This window comes from Parus major, chromosome 1A, assembly GCF_001522545.3.
Source record: "Parus major isolate Abel chromosome 1A, Parus_major1.1, whole genome shotgun sequence".
Classification (NCBI taxonomy): domain Eukaryota; kingdom Metazoa; phylum Chordata; class Aves; order Passeriformes; family Paridae; genus Parus; species Parus major.
In genome coordinates this window covers 61,258,664-61,279,389 of record NC_031773.1, presented here as the reverse complement: position 1 = coordinate 61,279,389, position 20,726 = coordinate 61,258,664, and the positions used below count along the sequence as shown (strand labels likewise).

General features: G+C 40.6%; 1 protein-coding gene across 3 annotated transcripts in view; it reads left to right on the top strand.

Moving 5' to 3' along the window:
* LOC107205003 (fatty acyl-CoA reductase 1-like) overlaps positions 1-20,726 on the top strand; it is a 122,783-nt gene that overhangs the window by 55,490 nt on the left and 46,567 nt on the right. For all 3 annotated transcript variants that reach the window (XM_015629063.3, XM_015629061.3, XM_015629062.3), the window contains exon 2: positions 4,965-5,190. In XM_015629063.3, coding sequence (XP_015484549.1) covers positions 5,002-5,190 — 189 coding nt within the window. In that variant the 5' untranslated portion in view covers positions 4,965-5,001. The remainder of the gene's footprint in view (positions 1-4,964; positions 5,191-20,726) is intronic.

The following is a 20,726-nucleotide window of genomic DNA, read 5'->3' as shown; positions in this document are numbered from 1 at the left end:
GAGTTTGGCCCAGAAAATGAAATCAAAGAAGCTGAATGACCTTCTCATGGTGTTACTGAGGAGCCAGGAGTCAAGTCAGTATGATGTAAAACAAGTCACTATTTCAGCTATTTCTAGCATGCATGGTTTGTGTTTTCTGATGATTAAACAAACAATAAAGGCTTTCAGGCAAAAAGCACGTATTAGAAATAATTGCTTTTATGTATTATAATTACTTGTCTACTTTAGAGAGGCTCTGTAATGCATCCTGGGACAAAATGTAAAAGAGAAAATAATTATATGAAGATGTATTGTTCAGGCATCCCCAATGTTCAGTCCATTTTAAACTCATAAAATAATTAATAGACTGAAGAAGTAAAATGATGAGACAGAAATAGTCTGTGACCACTTTATATTGTTTTTTCTGACCTCAGCTGTACAAGTTCTCTGAAGAAACAGAGGAATTTTTCTTTCTCTGTATGTTCCAGGTTAATTATAACTCTTCCAGAATCCTGATTAAAGAAAACTGTCTTATGTATGATTGGATATTTTCACCCAAGACTAAATATTTTCAGAAAGTGGCCAAGAATTACTTTGTCTTAAAGGACTCTTGCTCTCTGTAGCTTTGTTTCAAAAACTATTGCTTGTCATTAAGTGTAATTTTGGTTGAAGATGGTTCATTACATTTAATATGATTTCTGGAAGACTCGTCTGAACAGGCTTACCCCCTTGTTGATGGAAATTACATCCCTGCATAAAGTTGTATAAGAAAGAGCTTATCAAAACTATTCTAAGAAAATCCCAGAGAGACCATTTATAGGCATATGATCCTTTGCTCTTGCGCAAAACTAATTTTTTTTTTTCCATTTTATACAGCTGAGTTGAAAAGACAAATATCTCAACAGATAAGCTTCTGAAATGGCTGCTGTCTTGTTTGAATAGGGCAGTGCTCCAAACCATACTGAAATAATCACCTCTTCCAGTCCACCTCCATTGCTCATCCTCCTTTTTCCTGTCCTTCCTTGACACCCTGCAGTCATGAGGCTGCCGTGGGCAGTGGCAGCATTCAAGTCCACATTTCCCTTTCCACCACTCTGGTTCTGATAGAGGCCAACTCTCTGCATTACACCGTTGCAATCTGGCATCACCAAAGTATGTGAAAGATGAGGACAGTGGAGTAGTTGTTCTGTTAAATACCAGTCCAGTCATACCTGCTCTCGGTGTGGGGTAAGTTCTCCTGTGCTATTCAGCTGAGGATACAAGGGTTGTCTTTTGCAGGAGGGAAGTACTAGGTTGGTAAGATTAGGATTCCCACTTTTCCCTTTGCTTGTACTTTGGCACAGGGTCGTGGCTTTGTAACACAGTGCTGTAGCTCGTCCTTTCTGTTTGATCCAGAGGAGACTGTGAGAGGCTGCAGTACCCTCAGAGCAGCCTGTGCACTTGTGTCTGCAGAGATGCTCAGTGGGATTCCTGGCTTGTGGTTTTTTCATGTTCTGGCTGAAGTCAGTGTCAGGGAGATCTGTGCTGCTGCAAAGATGCTGCACTCAGTAATTCAGGTGGCATCAGTGATTACTTTCCTGCTCAGTTAGTGTCTAAAACATCTGGGTTGCCTGTATATACTCACTTGAACTGGGCTTCAGGAAGGCCTTGCATGGGCTTCTCTCCACAATTCAGTGGCTTTCTCACCTCCAGTCAGATTTGGAAGAGCCAGGAACTTCAGCCTATGAAATGGTCTTTATCCTTCTCTGCGTCCCTAAGGGTCACCTCACTGCAACTATTGACCATAGTTCAAATATTTCTATCAGGTGCTTAATTCTTTGTAGTTTAATTGACTGGAAAATAGTCAGTGCTCAGTGTTGACTATTTGTTCCTTAAAATTAAAGGCTAAGTATAACTTTCTCCAGGAAACAATTTGAGTGTAAAAAGCCAAGAAGGCATGCATATAGTTCTCCCTGGTTTGAAGTAGACCTCCAAAGGGTCAAGTCAGCAGGCATTACTTTGGCCATACCTTTTGACCTCAGAAATCCTCTGGTTCCTTAAAATCTCCATACATTCTTCAGTGCTTTCTTTACAAAGGCCAAGCAAAATCAGTAAAAACAGAGAAGAATCCATCATACTCTTAAAAATATAAAAAACCAAAGATAGTTGTACAAAACTAAAATTTCAAGACTAACTTGAAAGGAAAGTATCTTAGCAATCCTGAATATAAACTGGAATCTGCCTTTGAATGTGGAATGTAATAAAAGTCTCTTTAAATTTGTTTGAACAGTGGAGATTCAGAGATCTGTCTTAACATTCCAAATTGCAGCATTCTGATTTTTGTGTTATGATTTCAAAACATGACTTTGTTTGCGTGCATTAAACAAATTCACAGATTTTCTTTCCTGATAATTAGCATGTCATCGGATGAGTACAAGATTTTTATAATTTCTTCTGAAGCTCACTTAGAAAATAGAAAAATAAGTGTGCTGCAAAGAGACACGAATCTGCTTCCATAGCAGGCAGACATCATCTCATTCTTTGTGGCTTTCTATTGTGGATGAGGCCCTGAACAACTGGATCCAACTCTGAAATTGTCGCTATGAACTCTACATATATATATATATATATATATATATATATATATATATGACTGCTTTATTAGGGAAAATAGAAAGGATGGGATTTTTCTTCCCTTTTCATTTAATCCTAGGAGGATACGCCAGTAATCAAGAGTAACAGCAGACTGCCTTGAAAGTTTGATTTTTCAGTGGCTGCATTTGGTACTTCCATTTTCATCAGACCAGAATGGCTTGGGAGATTAAATTTTTGGGGTTTTTTGGAATCATTCAAAATGGTGTCAGACTAGATGGAGAAGAACTCTCAGTTACGTGCATGTAGTCCTTGTCAGAAATACTTAATGAAACATGGCTGCATGGTTAATTATAGGGACACTTCAAAGTAGTGTGATTTATTTACTTTACTATTCTAGCCAGCATTGAACATCTGGCCAAAACAAATGAAGCCCTTTTTAGATAACTGAAGCAGGGAACCCAGATGAAACTGCATAATAAATTGATGTCCACATGTAGAAGCCTTTCATGGTTATTTGTTCAGTAGTCTACAGCTCTTAAGGCAAAGCAGCAATGCTTAGTGATGCAGGCTGGAAATGCTCTCTACTCCTGAAGTGTGGGGAGGAGAGTAACTCCTCTGGTAATCTAGTTTGTGGTACAAAGTACTCTACAAATTGTTTGTGCAGATATGTTGTGCAGATATGATCTTCTGCATACAAATTCAAAGCAAGTATCCAGTGTCTGGAAGTGGTCCTTATAGTTTGTCTTTTTGTTTCCTGTGGGAAACAAAACCTTTTTGTTCAGTGGGACTGGTATGGTCTCTAGTGTCTAAGGACTTCTCTCCTCCCTCTTTCTACATAGCAGGGCATGTGTCATGCCAAATTTCTGAGGTCTTTTGTCTTCATCTGGCTAAACTACTTCTGCCCCTACGCACCTTTCACATGCTTCCAGGCTCTGCAAGTTCCTGTCTTCCAGTATGAGTCAGTTTTTCCAAACTGGAACAAGATGGGATATTTTGTTATAAATAAGTTAATTATCCATTAGTTTTAACCTGTTGGTTTAACTTCCCAAGTGGCCAGCTCTTTAATAAGAACAGGTTTTTAATAGGCTTAGATGAGCCTTCTGCATTCACCTAAGTTATAATCTAGATGACATCTGAAGATAGGCTAATAACCAAATTCACTGAGCTAGAATACCCACAGCTATTAGCTTATAAAATAGTGTCCCTGAGAGGTTATTCTGCTTGACCCACTTTCCACACTGGATTCTACACCTGGATGTGTCGTGGATAAAGAAGTCTGTGGGTTTTCATTTGTTTGATGCTGACAGGCATCAATATTTCTGCAGCACTGGGAAAGAACAGAAATAATTTGTTAGGCTTGACTCCCTAGTTTGTGTCTCTGAAGCCTCTGCTGGAGGAAGAGTAGTTTTTCTGGGATAATTGAAGATCATGGCTCTGGTTCTTGAATACATGATTGACAGTATCCTACTATTATTGTTTCTTTTTGTTTCAAATTCAGTAGGCTTTTTTCAAAACACTTACTGATATTTTTCATGAGCCTTTTCCTTGCAGTTTGTGTTTTGTGCTTGCTGTGGTCTGCCCCCCTTCAAAGATGATTGTTTTGCTTCTGTTTGGCTAACAAGGGAAAGAGGGGCTTTTCTAAGGGAATTCAGTCGAGCCTTGTTTGCATTTAATCAACTTAAGAGTTTGAATTAGGATGGCTGGGCACATTCAGGCCTGAAACCATTACATCTAATTCAAATATTTAACTGGGACACGTCATGTGGGAGCCTGGTCTATGTCAGTGGATCTGCAAAGGGGAGCCTGCCATGTCTACACTCCTGAGAGTGAACTGGAATGAATTCTGGCCATAACAGCTCATTAAGGGTGGTGACCTGCATATGGTGCTGCAGTTGTGCAGAGCAATGTCACTGCACTGTATCTTCCGCGAAGAAGAGCTTTCTTCATGGTGTTATTCCAGGCTAAGGCAACGGGAAAAGACTGAGCATGTAGAAGAGTGATGGCTGACAAGGAATGCCATAGGCACAGTGGAATTGAAGTAGAAAACACAGCAGTGTTTGTGAGGAAATCTCATTCTCCTTGGTATTGTAGAGATAGCTGTGTATCTTCACAGCTGCCACTTCACAGTAGCAGATAAACACTGTTCAGCACTGCAGTGAGCGTCTGCTGCTGGGAGCCTTGGACAGCACGAGCTGTGTTTGACCTCTGAGTACAGCTGTGGTGTCATGTGGAGGAGAAGGCTGCGCTTGATTTTTTTAAGCTTCTCAGATTTTTGTGGTTTATTTTCACAATGAAGACTTTTTTTTTAAATAATTTTTAAAATTGCCAATGACTGAACTAATTTGAGTTGATGTAGGTGACTAAAAAAGTTACCCCAAAGCCTTTAAAGCTTTATTTCTGCATCTTCTCAGGTACCTGCTGCAGGAAGGGACAGAACAAGAAAGCACCATGTCTTCAGTCTCAGCTTATTACAATGGAAAGACTGTACTTATCACAGGAGCTACAGGTTTCATGGGCAAAGTACTGGTGGAAAAACTTCTGCGCTCCAGCCCTGAAGTGAAAGCAGTTTATATTCTTGTCAGGCCAAAGGCTGGACAGTCAATGCAAGAGAGAGTGGCCAACATGTTGAAATGTAAGGTAAGTTCATATGATTTATTCTGGAATCCAATCTGAAATCTGTTTAGCTGGGTGAAGCAAAGGGCTGCTGTTCTACTCAGTTCATGAAGATCAAAATGCTGACTTCTGCTGTAACAGCTGTGTCTTTTTGCTATGTCTAAGACAAACAGCCAAAGAATTGTACATGAGCAAACCTGTATATGTTTGATTTTGATGTGTGCCACAGCATTTTACACTGTAACAATGTAATCTTTTTACTTCCCTCTCTGCATGACTTCCACCCATGTGTCTTGATCCTGTTTCATTTGCCATCCCACTGAGGAAATCTCTAGTGGCAAGAAGGATGTCAAAGCCCTTTCCCTTTGCTGTATTTAATGTAAACATTTGTAAGGAGACACTGACTTGGCCTGAGGCTCTCAAGATTCTCCATATCTTAAGCCAGTGGTGAGGTTATGAACTTGCTCAGACTCCTCCAGCTATGATAAATGCCACAGTTCAAGCTCATGCCTAATGCTAGTGTGAATTTGTACATAACTGATGTGAAATGAGAGGAAGGGACAAATCTGGCCCTAGCAGGCAAGGAATTACTTGGAATTAATTTGAGAAATGTCAGCATATCTTTATGGAGTATTGGTCTAAAAGTTTGAACAAGATTTGACTGGAAGAATCCTTCTCCTCCTGCAGAAGTTAGAGGTAAAATAGATGATTTTGAGACAAGTAGGTCTGGCAGAAAACACGTTTTTTCCCTTTTAATGTTTTGAGGCATTAAGCTAGGAAAATCTTACGTATGTCCAAGAACAGACTTTCTTTGGTTTTGTGTGTTTATAACAGAGGGTAGATTATTTTCATATTCAGGAAAATTTTTAAGTGATATGAAAGGAAACAGTCACATTGGTTGATTTTTGCAAGTCTGTTATAGAATGATTTAGGTTGGAAAAGACCCACAAGGTCTTTGAGTCCAGCCCTTAATCTCACACTGCCAAGTCCAAGACCCTCAGTTTTCATCACAGTGGATAATGCTTTTTGTCACCAACTAACAAAATCCTGAATAGGGTGTGGTTTTGCCTTTTGTGTTTTAAAACACAGGAAATTATAAACCTAGGTATTTATCAAGCCTTCTGTAAACTCTGTTTGCATTTTATGTATAAATACTACTGGCTTATCTCTTCAGTTGGGCAGCACAGCTTGGAGGTGTTGTTAGCTCTAGGTGAGGTTCCCTAATAGCTGTTTTATTGTTACAGCTGTATTAGATGTACCCATTTTTCTTCCTAGCATGAGTCAGCAGTTTTAGACATGCCAACAGCAAACAGGACCTGATAACCTCTCCTTGAACCTTTGGCACCCTGCTCCAACTTGTTTCAAATGAACAAAAGAAGGCAGAGCTCTAAGTTAGGCTGCTGCAGTCTTGGGAAGAAAAAAAACTCCCACAAGTCATCCAGGTCCTCTCAAGGAAGAAGGTGTCTTTCTGATGCTGATAATTTTAAAATTACTCAAAAATCCCTGCCTAAGGCACCTCGAAGGTGTTTGCTGTGTACAAATGCTTACACCCTTGGAGATTTTTTTTTCTAGAAATGAAGCTGTTAATTCCACTAGATGTTAATTTAATGACAGATGAGGAGGGCAGGAAGCATTATTCATAACATTTTTGCAGATCTTTTCTAGTTGATCACAATCTAGAGACTGCCCTTTCATTTACAGTTGTGGTTTGCATCCTCCAGTTTGGGAAACCCCTGAGGTATTTAACAAATAAAAATGCAGCAAAACTTTGTTCCAAATCTTGAGACAACATTTGCATTTGAAATTTCTGATCATAATCTCTGATGAGATATATTGGAGTAAGCACAGGAAACTTCAGAATAAAATCCTTTCTCTTATTTATGTGTGTTCTTTATGTGTATCTTTATAATTTCTAAACCCTAATAAAAAATTCATTTTCCTCACAAACTACTGATTTAATGCAAAATAGTATTTGTATCTGGGTTTAGGAGAACATACTTTATTTCTTCTTTCATATCCTACCTTATGTAATCTTCTCTACTGACCCGTGACACATTCACTTTGCAAGTAACTCTTCTTTTGCATTTAGCTTTGACCTAGTATTGTCCTCTGCATTTTCTTGATTGCACATTCCAGGAACCAAAGGAACAGAGAAATGCAGGCTGCCAACTTCTAACTATTCTAAACAAAGAGATAAAATGAGTATTTGAGATAAAGTAAGATCAAAGTGAAGCAGACAGGTTAGAATTAGTTGCATAATATTTAGGTTCTTCAGGTAAGGTCCTCTGAGGACTCCTGATTTTGGTAGTGCTTAGAAATATTTTAAAATAATTCATTTAGAATTTTGATCCCTTTTGATATATCTCTGTGAAATTTATTGGCTTTTATCTGTCTACAGGGTTTTAGACACTGAGGTGTCACACTTGTGCACTGTGTTGTTCACAGTGTGCACATGTGAATATGCTGGGAGATGACTCTGGTTAAATAGAAGAGCAGCTGTGGGTTACAAAAGGGTGATACAGTGTCAATGGGCAAAATAACTTAGCTTGTACTTTTCAACAGTTGGTTACTTGGAATATTTCAGCTTCTGAATCCAGCATGGACGGTAAAATACAGAAAATAGTTTGGGCATAAATCAGAATTCTTTGACTTCTGTAGCTGAGTATGCATTGATATTTAATATAAGGCTGTTTTCCTTAGGTCTAGTAAAATTAATTTTACATGCAGGTGCATTAAAGCATTAATATTCAATGTATAATGAACAGACACTCAATTATCTCAGCATCAAATCCAAAACAAGCGTGGTGACCTTGCCTATTTATGAAACGAGGTGTTCTATTTTCCAGCAGCAAGTCCCTAAGGGAATCAAACTATTACCCTGTGCTTAATGAAATGCCACATTTGCCTTGCACAGAGCACAGCTGCTTCACAAAAAAAACCAGATTTCAGTATTGGCTGCTGCCTGGATGTGTTCGGAGATGTGGATCATGAGGCAAAGCTTGACAGGGCTGTATAATCTTCAGTTGTTGAGAGATGTGTGTTTATCAGGAGTAGGGAATTGTTTCAAGTTGCATTTTTTTTGCTGTCTGATCCCTCTGTGCACAGAAATAGGCAGGAATGCTTGGAAGGATTCCTTGCTTGGTCTTGGATTCCTTGGAGAGCAGTTACTGGGCTAATGCTGAGTCACTGATGGTAGCTTTCCTGTTGTCCCTGGGAGAGCAGAGCATTTTCCATGCCCTGCATGCAGTGAACCAAGGCCTTGCTGCTGCCAGGCTGTTTCTCAGATATATTTGTTCAGTGTTCCTAATTAGGAAGATCAGACAAAGTGGGGAGTGGAAAAGGTTCTTATTAATGTCTCTGATAATTCAGAGAGAAAATAGGGAGGCTGTGAAAGAGTCTGCTGAAAAGGGGGAATTGGGTGTGACTGTGAAATGCTGCTGCTTTTTACTGTTGTCCAGCCACAGTTAACCCTTCTAGTTACAGCAGATGCTACAGACAGACCTTCTCTTCCATGCAAAGCTTTGTCTAGAGCTGCACATTGAGATGGGCAACGCTATCAGACATCTTTGTCTCTTCAGTATTTCCTTGTGAAGTATGCTGTGTTTATCAGCAAACATCCAGCAAGGCCCTATAAATTTCAGCAAATCACTTCAGATTTATCTTTCCCCACCTCCTATGATTGTTCTTGTCTTCTCTCCATGCCAAACTGGTGCAGATCACTCCATCTGGATCAGCATCCCTGAAATCTGCTGTGACCACTGTAGAGGGGCCTGTCCTTGGATTAGGGTTAATGAGGATTTTAGGTTGATGGAACATGGTGGTGTTAGGTCATAGGTTGGACTTGATGATCTCTAAGGTCTTTTCCAACCTAACTGATTCTCTGATTCTGTATGTGCCCTGTCCCTCAAAGTGTTCAAGGCCAAGAATGAAATAATATTTTTTCTGTCTTCGACTGTTTGAAGAACAAATGAGTTATGGAATCATAGAATCAGTTATCTTGGGAAAAAACTCTCACGATCACAGAGTCCAGCTGTTAACCCAGCACTGCCAAGTCCACCACTAAACCATGTCTTTAAACATCACATCTTCACATCTTTTAAATACCTCCAGGAATGGTGACTCAGCCACTCCAGACCTGTTTCAATTCTTGGTAACCCTTTTGGTGAAAAAAAATATTTCCTGATATCCAGTGTAACCCTTCCCTGACACAACTTGAGACCGTCTCCTTTCCATTCTATCACTTCTTACCTGGAAGAAGAGACCAGGTACTATGTTAAAACCTTCTTTTAGGTAGTTGTAGAGAGCTGTGGGGTACCCCCTGAGCCTTCTTTTCTCCAGGTTAAGCAACCCCAGCTCTCTAAGCCACTCCTCCTAAGACTTGTGTTCTGGACCCTTCCCGAAGGCATTTCTGACTGCAGGAAGCTGTTTCCCTTGTATTACATGGCTTCTCTTTGTACTCCTGCATGACTCTCTCCCTGAAACATCAGTCTCTGATCACTGAGAGATGCAGTTCTGTGGTGGTATCAGCATGATTCCTGTTGATCTTGCCCCTTAAAAGCAGAACTTGCAGTACTGGAACCTCTCAGAAGGATTATGATCTAATGATGGGATACATTGTCTTAATAAAGAGGCAGTGCTGCTGAAACCCAGACAAGCCTTGGGGATGCCATTTGTCTCCAGGTCGCAAGTTCTGCCAGATGGTACAGAATTCAAACCCCAGTTTTATAACTGTCAAGGAGAGGTCACAGTGTAATGCTCCATCTTTTCTAATTGTCTTCAGTCCTTCTGCTCCTGTGGGTATTCACAGTAGTAAAGTCAACTCTTTTGATTCATCACCCACTCAAGTTGTACCTTTTTCGATGCAAAAGCTTTAGTCAATGGTAAATCCCATGTGACTCATGATTGTGAGCCAGGGTCATGAGACATGGGTCGCCAGTCCCTTTACCCACAGGTGGTGACGTTGGGTAAGGTGGGCAGTGCTTGGGAGGCAGTGGTGCTTGGCTCTCAGGACCCCCCATTCCAACTTGAACAACGTGTGCCGTGCATTCACTAGGGCCAGCCTGCTTGACCTCTGTGTTTGGTGGGGAATATACGTCAAGTAGGTAACTGTGGCAGGGCTGTAGATCCCTCGATAAAACTGTGCTGTGGTTGCAGTACATCTCTCCCAGTGAGAGCAGGCCTGGACTAGTGCTGCACGCTGCCACCTAAGGCTCCGCGCTGGTTACAACCCAGTGGCATCGAGTGCTGGAGACTCGTGGTAGGGTATCAGACCCCACAGTGTACTTGGCTTCGGTTCTGGCCAGTCCCGAAGGGCTTCAGCTTTCGTGCCATACAGGGCCACGTCACCGGTAGTGCACAGTTCCACCTGGGTCCATGACGAAGTGGACCCCCAGTGGGACATCTCAGATCCGCACGCCACGTGCCGTGATCTTGACGTTGTCAGTGTAACACCTCCATTGGCACAATTTACTGATTGTGACGCCGGTGGGCAGGCTACCGTTACTTAACCCAGAAAAAGTGTGTGTGTTCAAAAAATAGACTGCAGTTTTCAGTTTCCTCCAGTTATACAAAGGCACACAGTAAATCACAAAGGAATTAAGAATGTTTAAATGACATAAGGTTCTAAATGAAAAACAAAAACACAGTATGATAAAAAACTGTAGAAACAAGGTGGATTAGTCTGAAATTAGTAAGTCATTGAAAGCAAAGATGCTTCTCAGTTCATTTTAAGTATGCTCATCATTCTGTGAAGAAAAATATTTTGGAGTCAAAACCTGACACATCAGTTTCCTGATCTTCCACAGGAAAGAGAAACCCAGAATTAATCAGGGTAGTCCAGCATCAACCAGGGACCACCTGCCTGGCAGCAGCTGCCAGCTCAGCAGAGTCTTGATCCTTGCAGGGTGTGTGTGCAGAAAATTTGCCTTGTATGAAGGGTAAAACAAGATATTTTTGTACACCTCAGCTTTCTCTGTGCCTACCTGCTCAGCTGCAACAGTAAGGGGATTAATGGTTTCTGTCTTCATGTCATTCTACACACATACCCCACCACTTACAGAGCAATCTGTAAAAGCTGCCCCTCAATTTTATCTTTACATCCTGTTTCTTGCAACTTTCCTGTGGCCAGGACTGGAACCACAATAATTCATCAGATTTCAGAAGGGATTTTTTTTCATTGTCCGGGGTTTTTTCCCCTTAGAATCACTTCATGATGTCAAGTAGATCATGATCTAAACAGCAGCACCTCCAGGAGAGAATACAGAGCCTCAAAAAGAAGCATTCCAGAAAAATTCCTATACCCAATTGTATGCTAATCCATGTGCAGCTCATGCAGTAAAGTTTAAAAATCTCTGGAAACAAAGGAGAATTTTCTCAGTTTTACATTAAGATATCTAAAAAGAGATATGCATATGTTAAAATATTAATATTCAGTTATTCTACTAAATCTGTAAAGATACTGTAGTTAATAGTGTGCTGCTCTCTGAGAACTCTGATATAAGAGACCTCGTTTTGTACAAGGAATGTTTTGGATGAGCTTTTTATGCACCCAGCAAAAAACTATGCTCTGCAACCCAATTAACACATACATATTTGTACAGACACAAATGCACATATGTGCATGAGGACACTTTCTTTCAAACTAGTAATTTTTAGTTAGTTTTGGGTATCCCAAGGAATTTGTGTGTTAGTGAAGATTCTGCAGTGGAGATTCTGCCAACTGATGAAAGTTCAGCCCTTGATGGAAATGAGCGGGCAGTACCTTGAGAGTGAAGCAATTAAAAAACATCAACAATAAGATTTTCTCTTGCCAGTAACAGTGGAGAGGTTGCAGTTAAGCTGCATTTCCTGCCATCTGTAAAATGAAATGCATTTTTAGTGCTCCATAAGCAGTGATATTTTGGGACGCTTACAGCCCGTAACTTCACAATATTTTTTCTTTAATGTGCAAGGGTGTCATACAGAAGAAAGTGGGAATCTCATAAGGGAGTTAGCAAACTAAGATTGCAGTTGAGTCACAGCTTTAAAGTATCTTCATAACATTGCTTGAATTTGCATTTGTGCCTGCGTTCTTTCTGGTTTGCAGCCAAGGCCCAGTTCCTGGAATCAGTAGAATTTCACTTGGTGCCTTCATTTAGCTTTGCTTGAGTATCTTGTGAAAGGTAGATTTCGAAGAGGTGATGGACCCAAGTAAGTAGTTTACAAGTTGTCCTTTTAATTCTTTGGCATTCTGGTGGATTTTCATTTTGTTCTGTATGATTACATGTATGAGTTTGATTTCCCTGCCAGTATTTCAACTTTACATGGTAGCAATTTAAACACAGGGAAAATTGTTTGGTACAGAGATGAAAATGCAGTTAATCACTCTTTGAAATCTAGGTAACCAACACTGTCTGATTCCAGCCTTGGAGCATAAGCAGGCTAGGCAGTTTCTGAGTTTGCAGGCTACAAAACCCAAGAAATCATTGTTTTACTGGCACTGCTGATCATCCACCTTTATTGGTACTGCTTTCATCACCCCTTTTCTCCTATGATTGCATCGGAACTTGTGTGTCAAGTTGGAGATGGACATAGTATCCTAATGTTAGAATTTTTTTCATGTGACTGAAGGGAAGCTTTAGATTCTCTAATCCACAAGATTTACTTTTATGCCAGTCGGAGATCTCTCCATCCAGAATTTTCCAGGTCTCTTTCCTAGGAGAAAACCTTCAGCATCAGCACCACTGCTGTCTACATACCCTAAAGGAAAAAGTCAAGGAAGTGGGAGAGTGTGCATGAGGGGGATGGAGGAGTTCAGCATGGCATTTTCAAAGAGGATGGGAAAAGAACAAAGAGCATTGAAGAGAAAAGCTCTCCTATGCAGGCTTGAGAGTTTTACATCAGTAGCAGAAATCAGAGCCATTTCCCAGCAGCAAGGCCATGGAGCAACATCATTAGAGAAGTCCTGTTGGGCATCCTTTGTAGGCCACTAATTTCTCCTGGATCCTGGTTTTGCTGAGGCACACAGGAGAGCTGAGCTTTTTAGGCAGCTGCACAGCATGCCTTGTGTTCAGTTTTGCCAAGTGACCCGTTCACCAACAAGGCCTTCAGCAAACATGTTTTTAAACAATGTTTGTCATTTTGCTGGAGCCCAGGACTTGGCTCTTGATGTGTGCGAGTTGGCACAATTCCTTTTTGGGCTGTTGTACTTCAGAACCTCTCTGGACACTGGCGGAGTGGCTCTGGTATCGCAGCTCATCTGCAGGCGTGGGTTCTCTGCTTGGAATTGGGGCTGAATGAGGACAGCTGACCTCAGACAACCTCTGAGAGCCTGCAAATTGTACTTAAGAATACAGGCTCATCTTTTTCTGGAGTGAGTTGGCAATGGAGCCATCAGTCAGTACCCAGAGACCAGAACTGCCTATTTGGTCATTCAACACAATGTAAAGTTAACTCATGTTTTATCCTTTGTGTCTGATTTTATTCCATTCTATCCTCAGCTGTTTCTTCCCTTTTTTTCTTAAAGAAAGCTTTTCTGTTTTCCTAAATAGAACTCTGGCCTTCCTTACCAGTATTTTTTTTCCTCTGGCAGCAGACTGTGACTGAATGATGAAGGCTAAGACCAATTTTGTCAGAAGACCCTGCATAGTGAGTTGAGTGGGACACCCTGCAAAGAAATAAATTCTGTTGTGAACAAAACACAGCCATTTAAGAAGAAATCCTAAAGACAGTGGGGCAGAATCTTTAAACTTCTGTTTTTACTTCCCTCTCAAACCCTGATCCCTGGCTAGTACATGGATAAAGTTGTTGAAATACTGGGGAGAAGGGGGGGAGCAGTACTCTGGTCCTTGGGGCCTCTGAGAGAGCTCCCACTTGTGACACAGGGGTGCATCTTGATATTCACAATCCAGAGCTTTTGATCTTCTGGGTGTCCCGCAATTGATCCTAAAATCCATCCTCCAGAGGATCACACAACTTAAAAGTTGTATGGAGGTCACCTTTGACTGTAGTTTACTCTGGCAAACCCAACCTGCTGTTCTTATTACATTTGCCAGACCTGTAAGAACTGCCAAATATATTAGGGAGATTGCTTTAAAAAACGGTGAGGTTCTGACTCGTGTCATTGAAAACACAAATCAAAATGTCTGAATTGTGCCAAGGAACCCAAGCCTGAAAATTGGGCTTTGGTAATTTTCTGGGGGCTTGTATTAGGCCTTTTGTTTTCTTTTAAGGGGAGATGGGAGCGAGAGTATTATTAGTGTTGTAAATTAATTTTGCTTCTTGAAGCGAAACAGTTCTTCCATTCATAGTTAAATGTGAACGATGGTGTGACTGTGAACAGCACAAACTGACTGCAGCCAGACTACCAGAATGAGCTGGTCTGACTCTGCAGAGGAAAACCTGATTAATTCTGGGAACAGGGATAATTCACTGCTGCACTGTGGAATGTGGAGGTGGTTGTCCAGAGCCTGCTGTTCTGGCCTAATTTGTGTTTGATTGGAGCTGGCAAAGGGAAAGGGGTGCTAGCCCAGCTAAATATTTTTTCAAATAAAGGCATCCTTTATTCACTCTATTGAAAATTTTCTGATTTTTGATCCTACATATGTTCAGTTACTAAAAGTTTTTACTTGTTTTCATTGAAGAAGGTTGGTGTGTCTTCAGTGGTGCATCAGTCTTGTGCTGCAGTTTGGGTCTGTTTTATCCTAAATTCAAGGAGATTGTGTCAAAGTGGGTGCCACGGAAGAGTTAACAGAAATTTGCCTTGTGTTGTTACAATCTGAATTGGGTGAATTTTGCCAAGTGTGTGTCTTACTATTTATATGATTTAGATGAGAGAGAAAATTTAGAGTGATCTCCTCATGCGTGAAGCTTTTGCGGTACTCAGTGTCTGATTACATCAAGATTTAGAAGCAGGGACTGAGCGTGGGATGTCCGGATGGGACTTCCGGGCACTGCTGCAGTAGAAATAGCAAATATGGATAACAAAAACAAGCACTGACTTGTGGCTTGTTTATAAACCAAACAAACCTTTGATACTAGCTAGTTGTGTGTATACTTTTGATCTTCATTATTTTGTGTCTTCTCATTTTTCTTGTCTTTTCTGCTGGCTGTCTCCTTGTGTTGCCATCTCAGAAGTGGGATTTCATAGCTTAGTTTAAGAACAAAGGTCTCTTATTTTGATTTTTTTATCTGTAAAACATTAAAATGTGTTTTCAGCCTTCAGTCTACTGCTGAGTTCAGCAAAACAGGAGCCTGGATTTGGCTCCAAGCTGGGCATTACTGGGATTACAGTTGTGTGTAATACTACAAGCATTTCATCTGTATATTATATAAATGTTTACAGTGAACATTCAGTATCTTCCTAGTTGGGAGGGAGAAAAAATGCCTCCCACATGGATTTTTGGCGAAGAAAATATGGGTAAGGACAATCAAAAAGAACTTTTTCCTGGAATTACCTTGATTGCTTTGGTAGATCCCCAACCCCAGGGCCCTAAAAAGAGGGGGAAAAAAATTCCCAAACCCCAAGATACGCTTCCAAAGTAACAATTTACTTTTTAAGCTATTTTAAACTGTTTTTTGTTTTTATAATTGCAGGACTAGAGCTCTAAATTGTAATGAAAATTTCTAGTCAATCAAATTTTTCCATTACATTGAAAATTTCCCCTTTGGATGAAGCAAGAACAAGTTATTTAGGTTCTCTTTTTTTTTGGTGAATGCATCCTGAAAAATTATGGTATCCAGAGGGCTTTGTACTTGTCTGAAGTTTATATTGTTTTATTTATTAAGGATGTATTGAAATCTTCTAACATACACACACACACACACACACACACACACACATTGTGAGTGTGGGTAATTACACCTTCACTCAAAAGTTTCGTGATACTTTCTGTAACAGCTCTTAGTCTTATTTCTTTAAACCTTTTCTAGAAGTACCATACTCATTATTCAGTGTTCAGGTATAAAGCAGGCTGTGAGAACACAACAATAGGGGTGCAGGAGGGTAAGAAAAGGGTTTATCATTCTTCAGGGGATAAGCTTGTGTTTCAAAAGACCACATGAATATAACTGTGCCACTTCTGGCATTGTATGTGTGCCCACACCTGGGGAATTAACCACCTGAACTATCTACCCACAAATAATTTCAGCATTGGGAAGGGCATTTTCATACAAAGAATGACAAAATTTGCAATGGTGGAGGAGGGAAAAACATTCTTATGGGTAGATTTCTGCCCGGAGAGGTTGCTTGCAGAAAGGCAATAACCTGTTCAGAAAGCTGATGTGTTCCTTGTTGTGCTGTATCCATGCCTGGAGGCATGCTGTCTCCCTGATGGTTGACTCCCCGTTGGATGTGGGCAGCTCCCAGGCTGCTGCCCTTGCTTTGATCTCCAGGAATCTAGAACTCGGTGTGTGGGTACATTTTGCAGCAAATTTCTTTGCCAGAGGGGTAAAGAGAGCATGAAAAACTGTGTATTCAATTTATTTCAGAAGCATTCAGGATTTCTACATTCTAGAGAACACTTATGGCTGGAAAAAAGGGTAAATGCTTCACCCTTTGTCAGAAGGGGCAAGAGGGACAATTCAGGCAACTTCTAACAGGGCAGTTTCACTTGTATCCCTGAAAAAGAAAATCATGGTGTGAATTTTCTTGACATATTTCTGTGTACGTGAAGGGAAAGGAGGTGACTTGAAGGTCAGCATGGATTGGGAAAAGAGGTGACCTAATTGCAGCCTTCCAGTACCTGAAGTGAGCCTGCAAGAAAGATGGAGAGACATTGTTGACAAGGGCCTGGAGTGGCAGGACAAGGGGAAACAGTTTCAAACTGAAATAGAAAAAATTTAGATTGGATATTGGAAAGAAATTCTTCCCTTTTAGGGTTGTGAGACCCTGGCACAGGTAGTCCAGAGAAGCTGTGGCTGCCCCTGGATCCCTGATCTTTAAAGTCACTTCCAGCCTAAACTCTTCCATGATTTTATGATCTACCCTTGGTACACTTAGCTGGACCCATCTGGTCCTGTGATAAAATGACTTAATCTATGGATGAGGGGAAAGTCATGTGTATCATTTACCTTGTGAATAGGGAAGCTTTCAGCATTGTCTCCATCAGATTGCCAAAATGCAGATAAGGATGTTATAGTCAAGGTGGGGAAAAGAAACCTGTCTGGACATTCAGACTGCAAGAATTTAATGGCTCATGCTTTGCCTGGAGGTCACTTATAAGCAAAATTCCCTAAGGATTTGGCTGGGAACTTACCCTGTTTAGTACCTTTAAAAAAGAAAAAATCTCTAGCTTGTAGTACATTCTTTATGCTACAGGCTCTACTGGTAACTGGAAGTGTTGTCAATAGTAATGTAACTTAGGAAGCTGGAGAAGGGAAACAGGATCTGGATCTCTGAGCTCCTGGGGTGCTGGTAGCTTTCCTAGTCTTTTTATACATCCTTGGCTTTTACTTTCCTGCCTCTGCTGGGCAGTGTTCATTACAAGGAAGTCTCTGTGTTCCAGAGGTCACTCCCTAAACAAACCTTAGATAAGTTCTTCCAGCTGCCTCAGCATGTCCTGGTGGGGTGTTTTAAGTCACTTAAGTTTTAAGTTTAATTACTGCACTTGGTGATAGTGAAGCAAGTGTGTGGCTGGCAGCAAAGGGATTAAAACAGAGGCAGTGCCATTAACAGCACTTAAAATTCACGTTCACTGTCCCTGGTCCTCATGGGGGATTTCAACCACACAGGGAACAGGTTAGGAAGGACAAAACCCTTCCAGTGCCTAAAGGAGGCCCAAGAAGGACTTGAGAAGATATGAGATACATCAAAACTTCATATTCTTCCTTCAGGACAACTGTTTAAGTATCTAGATTAATCAGTTACTCCTTCTGTCAAATAAATGAAAATTGTTTTTCCTCTTAATGTGCGATAAAACAGAATTCCACACTATGCTGCCAGAGATACCCAGAATGTGTTTGAGAGCTCATTCATGTGGCTGCTTTTTCAAATATGCTCTTGCCAGCTGGTTTCTCTACTGAACTTAATGCTCAAGGTGCAACTCAGGTTTCCAGGTACACTATCCAAGTTACCAAGTTTCTAAGAACATGGAGGTGGGGCTAGTAACTTCTTCCTGTAAAATGTCATTGTCACTTGGCATGTTACATTCTCTCCACATATGTGGTATCAGGAAAGTGATGCATCTTCTTGAGAGGTAAGGCCTAAACCCACAACATACCTTCTCTGAGATACCCTGAGATACTCTGAGGGGTTTCTTCCGTGGAAACAACATTTGCTGTATTATTGTTGTCAGGGTAGTAGGAAAGCTGAGATAGGTTTGGGGTTTTTTGGTTGGTTGGTTTATTTGTTCAGGGTATTTTGTTTGGTTGGTTTGTTTTGGGGGATATGTCTTCGTTTGTTTGGGGTTTGGTTTTGTTTTATTTTCCAGAAAGAGCAGGGAACAATAAATAAATGTACATGTAGCTATTCATGTCATGAAGATTGTGATGAACCATAGAATTAACCTGCAGAGAAAACCTGTATTGTAGATAGGAATTTGTAGTGGGAGACCACTGTAACATCACTGGGTGTATCCAGAAAGATAAGCAAGGAAAATACAGGCTTGCTCAAAGGACTGAGACATAAGACCTTCTTCTCCATCCTTTTTGATTCATCCATCTCCTTCATGTTGTCATCATACAGGTTCCTCAAGGACAGGATTTTATCTGCATGGGGCTCTTGCTTTGTCCAATGAAGAAAGGACAATCAGGCTCTGATTTCTCTCTTTACATCAATTTAAAGTTCTGGTCCTTACCATTTCATATCAGCTAGCAAAATAAATGACCATCCTTTTTTATATCTGGGTAGAATAAATAGAAGATTTTAATCACTTCATAAACACCTGCCAAAATATTGCTTTAGCATCTCTTCCTAGCATCAAATAAGTGGTTCTTTAAATATAATCTATTTAAAGGATTTACATGAAGAAAGAATGCACAAGAGATCAAGGTATGGAATTTCAGAGGGGGGAAAAATGTGTGTATGTGCTAAAAGTACATTTCAGAGGGGGGAAAAATGCATGTATGTGCTAAAAGTACATTGTGACATGTATGTATGAGTCTCATTCTAATATTTTTAACCCATTAAACCTGATCCTTTAAAAAATATTAATGTCTCCACAAATCCTGAATACTGATTTTGCTTGTTTCTGTTTCATGGTGAGCAGAAATACAAACTGATCAAAGGCAATGGTCTGGTTTCTATTGGGATGTCCAAAGGGCATCAGGACTCTGCACTGCAGCCTGAACAGGAAAGGAATACAGAATAAATCACGTTTGCAGCAGTTCAGAATTGTTAATATAGTGCCTGTACTATTTTGATGGAGTTTTATCAATGGAGAGTCTCTGAGCCTTGAGGGAATGGTAATTAGATTCTTCCCTGTCAGATTTTTTTATGTGCACAGTACATTGAGTGAGAGGACAGTAACCATTCTTAGCAGCATGGAGACCTTGAGCTTCCATAGGGCATGGAAGCAGTAAATCATTTTGTCAACCTTCCAAAAATCTGCCCTTCAGCCCTTTCTTTTGAAGCTTGGAAGATGATCATTCTTTATGCCCTTCCCCTATCACTTCTTCCATTTCTTTCTGACACACAAGATTTGCTGCCTTGGGGCCTAGCAACCCCTTTCCCCACTTTCCAGTAACCGCAGAAATCTCTGGGGAAGGTTTTGGTCAAAACCAGAATCTGCAATTCTAGCTGCGCCTTTTCCAAGTCAGCTCTGCCCCAAATCCACTGTGCAAGCTCTAGTGCTCATATCTGTTCAATAATCTGCAGATCCTTACAGCCATGATCTGCTTGGTCCCATCTTCACATAATGAAATGCTTTGGTTTGGAAGGGACCTTCAAGCACATCTTGTTCCAGCCCTCTGCCATGCTGGTACACCTTTCACTAAACCAGGTGATCTTAAAGGCTGTCTCCCTTTAGGAAACAGAGTCCTTTATACCATACCCCTCTGATTATCTTTGCTGCCTCTCAGCATAATACAAACCTCTTAACTCCTCAGTGTCTGTCATTTTTCCAAATGGGGTTAACTACTTAGTCGCCTTTTCTTCTGTTTTCTGTGTGCCTTTCTTCCAGTTCATAACTGAAGTGCACTGTAGGAATATTAGCCATGCAGGCCCACAGATACCAACCAGAAAAATGCTCTGTGGTTTGGGATTTGTCCAGCTGGGAAGACTTCCCAGCCGAACTTATATCAGTGTCTTGATATGCTGAGCTAAGCCCACATTTGCTTGTGTCTTACTGAAGTGGTTTAGGTGGTATCTACAGCTCCATAATGAGAAGTTGTAGTCATAAAGATGTAGATCAGTTATTGAGTTGTTTGATGGAGACTATTCTCAGCTTTTACGTCAGGCAGCTGATGTGTCTCAAAGGTTATCATTTTACTGGGTGCCTCAAAAGGGAAGGTGTTGGCCTCAGATTGTTATCTTATCAAATAGGAACATATTTAATGTTGATTGCTGTGAATTATTAACCATAAATAAACAGTAGAATTTGTTGATGGACATATTCCATCTCCTGAAAGTACTACAAATACATTCA